This window comes from Marmota monax, unplaced genomic scaffold (assembly GCF_021218885.2).
Source record: "Marmota monax isolate L192 unplaced genomic scaffold, Marmota_monax_Labrador192_F-V1.1 WCK01_AAM20220418_F8-fsc00001, whole genome shotgun sequence".
In the NCBI taxonomy this organism is placed as follows: domain Eukaryota; kingdom Metazoa; phylum Chordata; class Mammalia; order Rodentia; family Sciuridae; genus Marmota; species Marmota monax.
The window spans coordinates 56,344,356-56,358,015 of record NW_026693777.1 but is presented as its reverse complement, the minus strand read 5'-3'; the positions used below and the strand labels follow the sequence as shown (position 1 = coordinate 56,358,015).

General features: G+C 36.8%; 1 protein-coding gene across 1 annotated transcript in view; it reads left to right on the top strand.

Moving 5' to 3' along the window:
* Prtg (protogenin) overlaps positions 1-13,660 on the top strand; it is a 121,127-nt gene that overhangs the window by 97,127 nt on the left and 10,340 nt on the right. Inside the window, exons 12-15 of the mRNA XM_046461813.2 lie at positions 4,627-4,722; positions 5,306-5,492; positions 6,355-6,482; positions 7,696-7,866. Coding sequence (XP_046317769.1) covers positions 4,627-4,722; positions 5,306-5,492; positions 6,355-6,482; positions 7,696-7,866 — 582 coding nt within the window. The remainder of the gene's footprint in view (positions 1-4,626; positions 4,723-5,305; positions 5,493-6,354; positions 6,483-7,695; positions 7,867-13,660) is intronic.

The following is a 13,660-nucleotide window of genomic DNA, read 5'->3' as shown; positions in this document are numbered from 1 at the left end:
TAGATGGAAATCCAAAGCAGAAGTTGTGTCCTAATCCATGGGTCTTCCATGCAATACAAGACTTTCAATAGACACTTGATCAATGTTGATTTGATACCTGTGAACTCTTTCTCAATCAGTCAGACTCCTGAATCTGCTGTTGCTTTCCATGACTAATGCTTCAAGTTGGAAGAGCTGGTTGGTGGTGAGAAGGAATCAGAAGGAAGGAAAGTAGGGCAAGCTGGAGCCAGTGGAGAAGATGGAGGATAGAGCCAGAGACAATTGCTGGGAAAGACACCTTCAGGCCAAAAGTTAACTCCCTAATAAAGAAGAGACAAGTCCATTAAACTAGCATCCACAATCACTTTTATGTAAGCCAACACTTCAGAGCTGGACTGGTATGAATCAAAACATTTAGGATCAAATGTGTGTTTTCTTTAAGCAAGTTTAAGCAGTAAGAATTGGTTTTTATGTGTTGAATTTTTAAGGACCAACTCTGGGACCTACCCTGCCCGACCCGTCTTTCTCCCCCTTCCTTCACTGGGTTTTGAGGAAGCCTGCACTGTTCTTTGTGGCTGCTTTCCTTACTCTGCTGTTTTTCTCCAAGCCACATAGCCTAAGTCTGCTGAGTCTCACATAACCAAGCCCCACCTACATAGCAGTGTTTAACTCAAGAAGGGCTATCGCAGGCCTTCGGAACTGGTTCTCTGCAGTATTTCATGGTGTTGATCCTGGTCTCTGCTTTGTCTTTTATGTGCAGAGAATCTTTGCAGAACTGTAAGATTTTAGGTCTTGTGCTACTTATGCTGAGGTTCATTCTTTGTGCATTTACTTACACATAATATGTGGGTTCTAAAAGTTTTTGGTTTTTACTCGGTATTCTTAATTCCTTTAATTCGTCTCTATTTTCTTTCTAAGCTGGCAACTCTCATTACTTGATAATGCTCATCATAACTTGAGCACCGTGGTCCCTGGTTCTTCTCTTAAATTTACAAATAGTATATGAAGTCAAATTTCTAACACATTGATAAACAAGAATGAGTCAGGTTGTTGCAAGGTCTCTGGATTGACAAACTAAAATAATATAGTAGTTAGAATCAGGTTATTTAAAGCTGAAGAGGACGATGTGGCTACTTTGGCAGATCCACGTGGTCCAAAACTCAGTTTTGCCTTTAACCTCTCATTTTGATTTTTTTTAAATGAGATTCTTTGTATGGCATAATGAGTAGCTCACACATGAACAAATGTGAATGGGTTTTCCTTCTCCTTTATTTTTTCTATGTGGTATGTCCTGTTTTCTATACTTATTCTGTTTTTGTTTGGGCAAAAAGGATCTTGTACTTTAATGTAGTTGATTTTCCTATTTTGTGGTTTGTCTGTTCCTGACCTTAGGTAAACCAGCATGGGAAAGAGCCTGGCCCTAGAGACTCCAGGATACCTGGATGGTTTTCACTGGCCTCAGAAGTGCTGCTCTGCTTGCATGGGGCTTTTATGAGTCTGCCCTCAGTGGGCAGCAGGCAGGTCCCAGGGCATTAAAAGAGCAACTCTGTTCTTTCATCTTTCAGACACATAAATTGCATCTGTCTGATCAACAAAAAATGTTTATTACTTTTTAAAATTTAGTGTATGGAGTTTATATCTTAAAGAGGATAAAGGGAAAGCTGAAGACACGATTTTAAGGACTAGTAAAAACTAACCATTTCATGAGTTAGACATCATTACCCTAAGTACATGTATGAAGATACGAATGGTGTGAAAATATTTTGTGTACAATCAGTGACTTGAAAATTTGTACTCTATATCTGTCATATTAAATGAACAGCATTCTGCCATCATGTATAACAAATTAGAATAAATAAATAATTTAATAAAGAAAACAAAACGTGACCATTCCAGAGAAGTATTCATGCAGTGTTGACTAAGATTCCCCAGTAAATAGGGGGGTTGCATTGAAAAATGATTGATTTCTCCACCCATACTCACACTCTATCACAATCAGCTATCCATCTTTGGCTCTCTAAAGAGAACGTGAGCTGCTTTGAGGGAGAATCTGCTTTTGTTTCCTTGGCTGTACCTGATGCATACCTGGCAAGGTACTTTACATGAGAGTGCTTCCCTAAAGAGAGGGTAGAGAAATGTTTTTCAAAGTTGCACTATGAATAAAGAACTATGATGCAAAAAGCTAATTGAATTCTATTTGTGCCAATTCAGAGGGAGTATATGTAATATTGAACCCAGAATCCAGTTGACTGGAAGGTACAGCAAAATGTAAGGAGTATAGAAAAAATAAATTAGATCCAAATTATACAGCTATCAATCTAAACCAAAACCTTTTGAAGTTTAAAATTTTAGTGCTTACTTAGAAACAGTTTCAGTCATGAAATCCAAATGTGAACATGTTTGCTGATAATTATAAGCTGTTCAAACATCTGTTTTGAAATTTGTTATAAGGAGACAAACTCACTTGTGATAGACATGTGTTTGTGTAAACTTAGAAGCCCTGTACTCTGTCATAGAAATACCCACAAGTTCTTGGCTCAGCTTTCATGACCTTTGATGACATTCCCCTTAACACCCATGTGTCACCAGCTGGCCAGGTTGGCAACTAAAAATCCACACAAACACAGAAATACCTTTTTTGGGGTTAGGGATGGCTCTGAGACCCCAGGTGTCAGCTTCCACACTGGAAGGTAAGGGAGCAAGGGAGGCAAGAGGCAAAAGAGAGAGCACACCTGAAATTCCCCCTGTTTACTGGGGAAAAGCCATTCATAGACTATTCCACCCAAATAAGGCAAGGGATCGAGTTTCGAAAGGTGGAGTCTTGCTTGGTGATGTCTTGTGGTCAGCAAGTTGATTGACATCTTGGAAAGCCACACCCACCTCAGGGAGTGTGCAGGATCACAAGTATAGCGAGAGAAAAGGAGAAAAGGCCCACATGCATCGCATAGCCCAAAAAGCGGGTAATGCCAGACCAGTCCCCTCATACCCTGAAATGTGCATGGCTCACACACAGCCCACAGATGGCTCACGACACCCATGTACCATAGTTTATAAAACAGGAATAACACACACTTTGAAGTTTTACTTTAAAGTTTTGTAAATGTCAAATAAGACATTGTATTCGAAAGATTTATTCTATGAGATAGTCAAATGTTATTAGTTTTCCTACCTTTCTATCTAGGAAATACTGAAACTTTCTAAGTTGTAGAAAATTTTCTTCTTGTGATGCTAACAAGTGGAAATGAGAATGTCATACTTTAGAACATTATTGTAAATATTATAATACATTTATAAGGTTTACAAAATTGAAAGTTTTATAAAACTTACATTTTACTTTTGAAGTTTTAAATGTTTGAATTTACTCTAGTATTTTTATTATTTAAGTTACACTGAACATATATTTATTAAGGTTGTTAATAAAATATTCAATTTGTGTTTGTCATTAAGAGACATATAATAGAAAAATACATTATTTCTGAGTAGTATTTAATTTTACCTTAAGTACTTTATAGTTAAATGTTATTACAATTAACTTTAAGCATATTTATATTGTTAACCTCTGACAACTTTAAAAAGTGTATCAGTTCAAAATTATAACCATTTATTTCCCCAAAGCCCTGAAAAAAATGGTTTTAAAATATATGGATCAGATTTTAGTGTTAGTGTTGCAGTAGTTAATAGGCACCAGTAGAGGGAGCGCTAACCCATCTTTCTTGAATTTATACTTGAAAATGTAATTTATTAAAATGTTATACTTAAGACAAATTTAAAACTTGAAGGACACCTAACTATAAGTTCTCAAAGGTACTAAAAGATGTCATTTGTAATTTACCTTAACACTGAGGGAGAAAACAATCTTACTTTGATTTCCGTGGTTTTAGGTATATAACTGTAAAAATACAAAACTTCTTCATAGTTATAACATAGTATGGAGTCTTAAATACAAAACTTCTTCATAGTTATAGTATGGAGTCTTCATAATATGACCTCCTGTAATACTTTTAACTCAGGTCTTTTTAAAAAATATTTTTAGTTATTGATGGACCCTTTATTTTAGTTATTTAAATGTGGTGCTGAAGAATCAAACCCAGTGCCTCATACATGCTAGGCAAACGCTCTTCCACTGAGCTACAACCCCAGCCCAACTCAGGTCTTTTAAAATTAAGAATCTAGGGCTGGGGATGTGGCTCAAGCGGTAGCGTGCTCGCCTGGCATGTGTGCAGCCCAGGTTTGATCCTCAGTACCACATACAAACAAAGATGTTGTGTCCGCCGAAAACTAAAAAATAAATATTAAAATTCTCTCTCTCTCTCTCTCTCTCTCTCTCTCTCTCTCTCTCTTTAAAAAAATAAAATTAAGAATCTAGTCATTTGAGGAGGAGGATGTAGGGGAGGAGTGGATGTGATAGAGATCATTGGAAATTAGGTGAAGTACTGTAAAGTTCGAAGTTTTGGATCACAGTAGCAGTGCCATACCAAGTGGATCCCTAAGTCATGCCATGTAGGGAGAAGAAGAAAAATTTCATTTTCCTTAAACCGTCCATGCATTAAGAGGGTTTTAAAACTAAAATCTAGAAAGGCTCTGTCCAGAACACTTGCTCATATCCAGAGGGCTGGTCCTCACAGTTACATTTTGATTTCTCTGTAGACCCCAGAAGAAAATACCATGTGAGACTGCTGGCTTACAACAACATAGAAGATGGCTACCAGGCTGACCAGACCGTCAGCACACCTGGATGCGTGTGTACGTGAGAGGTGTGGTGATTAATCACCCACCCTGTTCTTCTCCTTGAAATTTTAGTCTCATTACTACTTGGAATCTTTGGTGGTTAACTTTTATATACTTCATGCTGCGTAGCACAGTATCTTGAGCCAAGTAGGTGCTCAGTAAATATTTAAGTAAGATTTTAAAATTATATGTACTTATGTTAATTTTGCAAGGAAAAAAATGTTAGAAATTAACTGGGAAAAATAACCACTGAAAACCTACACACTGAATTTTCTTTTGTCTGCTTTCAGCTTGAAGCTAATGGTTTCTCTCCAACTGTTATTCTGTTTAATTGCTACTAAAGAGGATGTTGTTTTTGCTTAATGTCTTTGGCTAGTAGCTCAACTTTGTTGTCCTGTCTATTCAGTATTGACAGTATTTGACTCCTTACCTAACTTAAAGTTAAGAGTTGTTTAGGTTTGGGAGAGGTAACTCCAGACCATGAGTTTCTGGTGGAAAAATGATCTACGATCAACTTACACAATTGAATATTCTGATTTTACCGCTTTCTACATTAAACCTTGTATCATGCAGTGAATTAATGTTATCTTTTCAATAGCTGTTCGAGATCGCATGGTCCCTCCTCCACCACCACCACACCATCTCTATGCGAAGGCTAACACCTCCTCTTCCATCTTCCTGCACTGGAGGAGGCCAGCGTTCACTACCGCGCAAATCATTAACTACACCATCCGCTGTAACCCTGTTGGCCTACAGAATGCTTCTTTGGTTCTGTATCTGCAAACGTACGTAGCTTCTGTTAATGGTGGTTATCTTTGCCTTTCTCCCCATTCATGCTTACTTTTTACTGTCTTGATCCCAGTTTGGGATTCAGCTGTGAGCATTTATCTTACTTCTAAAATGCTGGGAGTTTTGCCTCCCAATTTTTACCACATTCAGTTCTGAAAACTGCACTTTTTAAAGTTAATTTGCATGTGATTAAAAAAAAAAACTTCTCAGCAACATGATTAGGCAAGAAGCTATTATTATTTTCAAGTAGCTAAACTCAGCATGTTTAGAGAAAAAAAAATACCATTTGCATATGGGCATCAAAAAAAATAAGGCTGTCATTCTGTTTTGTAGGTTAGAGTTACAAAAATGGTCATCATTGGGGGATGGGGGGGTGTCCTGGTGGTTGAACCCAGGGATACTTTTACCACTGAGCCACATCCCCAGTCCTTTTTATTTTTTATTTTAAAACAGGGTCTCACTAAGTTGCTGAGACTGACCTGTAACTTGCTATCCTCCTGCTTCTGCCTCCCAAGTTGCTGGGATTGCGGGCATGCAGCACCATGCCCAGTGTCATCATGATGCTTTGAAAGAATAATTGGGCTTCCAGTATTTCTGGGGAAGTCTCTTTGTATTGGGACATTTCTGTAGTTAATTTTCTGGTTTCTTCTCAGAGAGGCAACTTGTAGGATTATTTCTATAGAATAATACTAAATGTAGTATTTTTTAATACATTAGATTGCTCTTATAGTTTGAAAAAATGTTTTTAAAGAAAATGAGCTAGTGATGGTATGTTCTACCTGTTGGTTAGGAAAAACTGACAATCTTTTAGAAACAGTGGGCTTCTGGAATTAACAACTTCATTACTGTTTATTATAGATCAGAAACTCACATGTTGGTTCAAGGTCTAGAACCAAACACTAAATATGAATTTGCTGTTCGATTGCATGTGGATCAGCTTTCCAGTCCCTGGAGCCCTGTAGTCTATCATTCCACACTTCCAGAAGGTAAAGAAAACACTTTCATTCTGGGTTTTATCTTCAAAAATATTTTTAAAGGAATTTTTAGAAATATGTATATTATTTTGAGAAGGATACTATCCTAGTTGCCACTTACACACAAATAATTGAAAATGGAAGTCAGTGAATAATGATGTTTGCTAATGCTCCTAGGAACCCACAGTGGAACCTGTTTCTTTTTTTCTTTTTCTTTTTTTAGTTGTAGTTGGACACAATACCTTTATTTATTTATTTTTATGTGATGCTGAGGATCGAACCCGGTGCCTTGTTCATGCTAGGCAGGTGCTCTACCACTAAGCCACAACCCCAGCCCCTGGAGCTTGTTTCTATGAGCTTGATGCTATGCTCAGTGAATATATTTGATTGAGCGTGAGTTCTGAGGCTCATTTATGGCTCTAGCTGAGATATTTCATGTCTCTAAACCTGTGTTTCCGTTTCTCAAATGAGGGTGAAGAACTAGATGATCTAGGAGGAGTGTTCCTGCTCTATTTTAAGTATGTTGAAAGAGAGCAAGAAACATGTCAGTGAACACTGGGCTTTGTTGATATGGTTTTGGCATTATTCCATAGGAAATGTGGACCCCAAAACAGCTCTTCAAATGTTTAGCTCATATTGAAGAGTGAGTCAACTAAGATTCCAAGGTCTTACTACTTTTCACCATTATAAATTATTAGACTTTAGTCTACCCTGTTAAACTCACGGATTTACAACATGTTGGGGAAATAAATGTTTTGGTCTCAGAAGCATTTTCTTCTGAGTTCTAGATCCCGTTAAGTCATGGTTCTATATATTGTTAGTAGGAACCACAATTCATGTTCAGTAACTGATGGGGTGGCACTTACTATGTGATAGAACTGTAAACCTTCCTAGTTAGCAATTTAGCAAAAACATTTCAAGTGTCTTAAAAATATAATCCCTTTGACTTAATAAGTTCCAATCTAGGATGCTATTATCTCTTTTATGCTTTTTTATCCTTTAAACATAAAAATTAAATTAGCTTTCAGGAAAAGGAGGGGGGGAAAGTTCTTTACCATTATCACCATTATCTTTAATGATCTTTAGAAACTATAATTTTTAGATTTTTAAAAAAAATAGTTTCTAGTTTTTCCAACTATTTTCCAAGCTTACCAGTCTATCAGCCAGGCATTTGAGTGTTTATGAACCATTTTATCCTACTTATATGTTTTACATGTGTACACAGCACCAGCAGGCCCACCAGTTGGAGTTAAAGTGACATTAATAGAAGATGACACTGCCCTGGTTTCCTGGAAACCCCCTGATGGCCCGGAGACAGTTGTGACACGCTATACTATCTTGTATGCCTCCAGGAAGGCCTGGATTGCAGGAGAGTGGCAGGTTCTACACCGAGAAGGTAAATATAGTCATAAATTATTTATTTCCTTTTTTATTTTACAGTTCTAGGGTTGAACCCAGGGCCTCATATATGCCAGACAAGAGCTCTACTACTGAGATGTATCCCCCATTCCTTTTTTTCCTTTTTATTTTGAGGCAGGGTCTCACTAAGTTGCCAAGGCTGGCTTCAAACTTCTCATAATCATGAATTATTAAGGAGGATGAAAAGTAAGGTTATTAGTGATATAAGGAAAGAAAGGGAAAGAGGGATCCAGAGTTTTGTTTTGAATTTATATTTTTATGTGTGAAGTAACAAATTATTAAAGATTTTGGTTTGGGCTGGGGATGTGGCTCAAGCGGTAGTGCGTTCGCCTGGCATGTGTGCGGCCCAGGTTTGATCCTCAGCACCACATACAAACAAAGATGTTGTGTCTGCCGAAAAACTGAAAAATAAATATTAAAATTAAAAAAAAAAAGATTTTGGTTTTATTTATTGGGAAGCCTTTGACTTGTTTCAGAATGATCATTTTTACAATAGAAGAGATTTGGCTGGGGAGGAGTGGGGTTAGAGGAATGCAAAATACTCCTAGTGGGGAGGTGACTATTTTTTTTTTTTTTTATAGTTTGGGAAAGGGATGTTAAACCTGGACTAGGACAAGAGGATAGAGGTAGAAAAGAAAGGATGGCTGAAAGAAACTAAGGAGGTAAAATGGACAGGACTTAATAGCTTGGATGGGAGGAAGAGAGAACTAAGGGAGGGAGAATTACTATCGGTAATTAGGATGTTTCTGGTGGTGCTGCATCTTGCTCTGGAGTAGGCAGTCCTGGAAGAAGACCTGGTTTAAGGGAAAGACATTTGTACTCCTACAAAAATGGTACACATGCAAATAAATTGACCCAAATGAATGTTAGGGTCCACTTAAGTAGAGGGAAAATATTATTAGGACTTAATGACAGTGTATTTAGTACTTTTAAACATTATTTTTATTTGAGAAAAATTAAATTCCCAAACTCTGTATTCTTTTTTAAAGGGGGATTGAACTCAAGGTCACTGAGCCACATCCCCAGCCCTATTTTGTATTTTATTTAGAGATGAGGTCTCACTGAGCTGCTTAACGCCTCACTAAGCCTCACTTTACATTTGTTCATCACTATTGCTGCCTCACAAACCACTCTAAAACTTAACTATTATATTTTCTTATAATTCCTTCAGTCAGCAGTTTCGACTAGAATCAGCTGGGCAGAGGTCTCACTGAGCTGCTTAATGCCTCAGCCTCCCAAGCTGCTGGGATACAGGCATGTGCCACCGCACAATTTTTATGTGGTGCTGAGGATTGAACCCAGTGCCTCAAGCATACTAGGCAAGTGCTCTACCACTGAGCCACAGCCCCCTGGCTCCTTTTTAAAATCTTTAAGCTTTCATTTGGACAAGTTCCATATGCAGGTTTTTAGATGGATCATTATATAAACAATAAAACTTCATTATTTTGGCACTTCCTTAATTCAGACGTGCTGAGGAAAGAATTGCCAAGCACTTAAAAGCTTAAGAAGGATTTAAAAAGGGCTGGGGTTGTAGCTTAGGGGTAGAGCGCTTGCCTAGCACGAGTGAGGTGCTGGGTTCAATCCTCAGCACCACATAAAAATAAACAAATCAAACATGCTCAACTATAACTAAAAAGAATATTATTTAAAAAAGGAATTTTGTTGGCCATCCACATATTGTAAACATAATACAATGTTGGACATTTCAACACAAAGTTTACCATTGAAGGGGAATATTTTCCTAAATAAGAAGGTGAACTTTAAAAACATTTGTTTGCATGTAATTGTAAAGTAAGTGAATGTTAACTTTAGCTGGAGTTTCGATAATTGTATATCCATAGTTTTCAATATCAGAAGGCTCACTAAGTCCTGGTTTCCTGATTACTGAAGAGACTTGAAAGTAGTAAGTATTTGATAGCTATTAACTTTACATTTGTTCATCACTATTGCTGCCTCACAAACCACTCTAAAACTTAACTATTTATTTTCTAATAATTCCTTCAGTCAGCAGTTTCGACTAGAATCAGCTGGGCAGTTCTGTTGGCCTCTCAAGAGAATGCAGCCATCTCAGTTTGGATAGGGTGTGAGAATCTCAAAACAGTAAGGGAGGGTTTCAAAATCAGAACGAGAGGGAGAAAGCCCCAGGATCAAACCTTTATGAACCTCTACTTGCATCACAGTCACGGATATCCCACTGGACAGAGCAACTCACATGGCCAAGCCCAAAGTTTTTGTGGATGGGGCATCCAAAAGGAATGAGCAGATGGAGGCATGATTCATTGGGCAAATTCACTAAAATGCCTCAGCCTATCATTTTCCAAAAATGTTTAATTCAGTTTCAGTTTTTCAGTTCCAAAATGGCTTATTGATGCAATACTTAACCAAATGACAAACCTGACTTAATGAGGAAGAGTCTTTAATAAGAATTTTGATCATGGGCTGGGGATGTGGCTCAAGTGGTAGCTCGCTCGCGTGGCATGCGTGCGGCCTGGGTTCGATCCTCAGCATCACATACAAACAAAGATGTTGTGTCGGCCGAAAACTAAAAACTAAATATTAAAATTCTCTCTCTCTCAAAAAAAAAAAAAAAGGAATTTTGATCACATGAACAAATACCTTTTAGTTCTTTGTACCTGCCAAAAAAGAAACAATATTTGTTCTCTTTTCAAGTTCATTCATTTTTAAGTTTGAAAAATCAAAAAATAACATTTTTTACTTTATTGATGTCTCCATAGCAAAATGGATTGTAATAGCAGGTTTTTACAGCTATGTAAACTTTTCTAACTATAATCAGGCACAAGAAAGAATAATCTCACATGCTGCTTGATGCAATCTTAAGAAACAGTCTCAGTGAAAAGCTTTTATCGTTTGTTGAATGCAGAAAACCCTTTTCATAGCTAATGCCAGTGATTCATAAAGAACAAATAAACAGCATAAGTAAAAAACAGTTGTACTTATTTGAGAGAAAAATATAAAGGAATTGATTCATATTTAATGAAAAAAATACAACATGATATTTGAAGAAAAAATAAATGTAAAATTGTCTTTTCTAAACATTGGAACTTTTAGAAAGGCAAAAATATAGAAAACATTGGAGGAAAAGAAGAATGTATTTTTCTACTACATATATAATAATATATATATTAGCTTTATATATATTTATATACTTAATTTGCATATTTAATACCAAATGGAATAAGACTTTTTCATGAATCAAAAGTATTTCTGGTGAGTACATGGTATTTGTGGCTAAAAATGGTACAAGGAAGCATGGTGGAGCAAAAAAGTGGTACCATGTCATACTTGCATGTAATTTAAAGTGGATCAGAAATTATAGCCTTTACCTTCCTGGTATGTTATAAATCAGCACAAACTACTCAATTAGTTTTAAATCTAAAAGACATTGGAAGAAAATTATGCCCTGTCTCAGCAATTCCTTAACTTTGTTCTTTATGTTTTTCCTGAGATTATAAAGATGCTCCTCCTTCAGAAAAATTTTTTCCATGATTGTAAATAAGTTTGAGAATCACCATGTTCTCCTATTAGAGGTTCACATTGGAAATTTGAAATTCTATAATAAAGGATTCCATTTAATTCAGTGTTCGCCAAAAGAATTTGACTACTCATAGTAGGAACATATTCATTTATTAAACAAAGTTTTATTGAGTAATTACCATGTGCCAGGCTCTGTTCTAGGAACTTGCTATACCACCACAGTGAAAACAAAACAAAACAAACAAAAATCCCTGCCCCCCAATGGAGCTTGTATCCCAGGTAACAAACATTTTTACAAATGTCTACATTTTCAGGTAGTGTCATAAATGATATAAAGAAAGATGAAATGGGGAAACAGACAAAGAAACCACATGTAGCATAGCCATATTGGTATATGAGGAAAGTGCAAAGACCCTGAGGCAGAGGGCTTGAGGAAAAACAAGGCCAGGAAAGTTAGAGTGAGGGGAAAAGCAAGCAGTAAGAAATGAGAGAAGGAGGTAACCAGGGCAGATCTTACAGACCAGATTTTGTGAATCATGGATTTTATTTTAAGAGGGAAGATATTGGAGACTACTGATTCGATCTTCATTTTAGAAGGATTGTTCTAGGCAAACTACCTGAAAAGTTGAGTATGAAGAGATGAGAGCAAAAGTTAGGAGACCATTTAATAGGCAGGTCTACCTGTGAGAGTTGATGTGGGTATGGACAGGGTATAGTGATAGTGAAGTGAACAAGAAGCTCTTGGAACAAATTTTGAAAGAAAACCTACCAGGCTTGCTGGTAGACGGTGGGGCAGGGGAAGGGAGTGAGAAAAAGAGAACCAAATCAGTGAGGGGAAATCAAGGGTTTGATTTTAAACATGTTTGATTTGAGGTGCCTCTTAGATATCCAAGTGGAGAGGTTGGATAGCCTCTGTCTTCATATTTTAAATTAATAGGGGCTGGGGATGTGGCTCAAGCGGTAGCGCGCTCACCTGGCATGCGTGCGGCCCGGGTTCGATCCTCAGCACCACATACAAACAAAGATGTGTCCGCCGAAAACTAAAAAATAAACACTAAAAATTAAATTAATAGTCTTTGGTCACAAAAAACTTATACTGTTCAGCTGCCATTTAATGTAAGTTCAGCTAAAAATTGCCTTGTACAGAGCATTCTGGTATCAAACTTAAAATGTTCAGATATGAAAAACATTTTTTTTTGTTATCCACCAGAAGTAGAAGAGGAGAAATCAGAGTGAGAAAGCAAGCTTTTTTTTTTTTTTTTTTTTTGTACATATACACTCATGTCAGACACCTGCCAGGGTTAGTTTAATTCTTTTTTTTTTTTTTTTTTAATATTTATTTATTGGGTGGAGGATGGGAAAGGCAGCGGAGCACAACAGACACTAGTATGGCAATATGTAAATCAATGGATGTGTAACTGATGTGATTCTGCAATCTGTGTATGGGGGGAAGGTGGGAGTTCATAACCCACTTGAATCAAAGTGTGGAATATGATATGTCAAGAAATTTGTAATGTTTTGAACAACCAACAATAAAAAATTAAAAAATATATATACAAAAAAAAAGATGATGATAAAAAAATATATATTTATTTATTTATTTATTTAGTTTTCGGCAGACACAACATCTTTGTTTGTATGTGGTGCTGAGGATCGAACCCGGGCCGCACACATGCCAGGCGAGCTTGCTGCCGCTTGAGCCACATCCCCAGCCCTAGTTTAATTCTTATAATAATCAAATGAGGTGGGAAGTATTTCCCCACAAAGAAGGTACCATTGTAAGTCACAGATGACTTGGCACCATGCCAAGAATGGGTCCACATTGGTCCAGCACTGTGCCTCTCACACTGAAGATCTGTGAAACTCCTGGTCTAGCTGAATTGTCAATTGTGTATAAGTCAGTGGATAGATCATCACACTCAGAAATAGTCTGCTGAGAGAATATGGGGACAGTCAGATCAGTTTTACCTTTGGGAAATGCTTTGAGTCTGTCATAGGGGAACTAGAATGTTATAGTTTCCTTTTTTTCTAAATGAAGATACTTTTTCTTGGGGGAAGTGACTGCTGATCCATTTATAAAATTTGAATTAAAAGAAAAGACTTTTAATTTCTGGTACAATTGGTTTTTGCCAAGCATTTGTAAAAATTTAATTATTCTATTATAAAAAGGAAACTATTTATTTATATCTCAGTTTTGAAGAAAGTGAAATGTTTTCCTTCTAGCTGATTGTAACATGTCACAAATACATCTTTGTTTTTTAATGTATCTGCCTAAG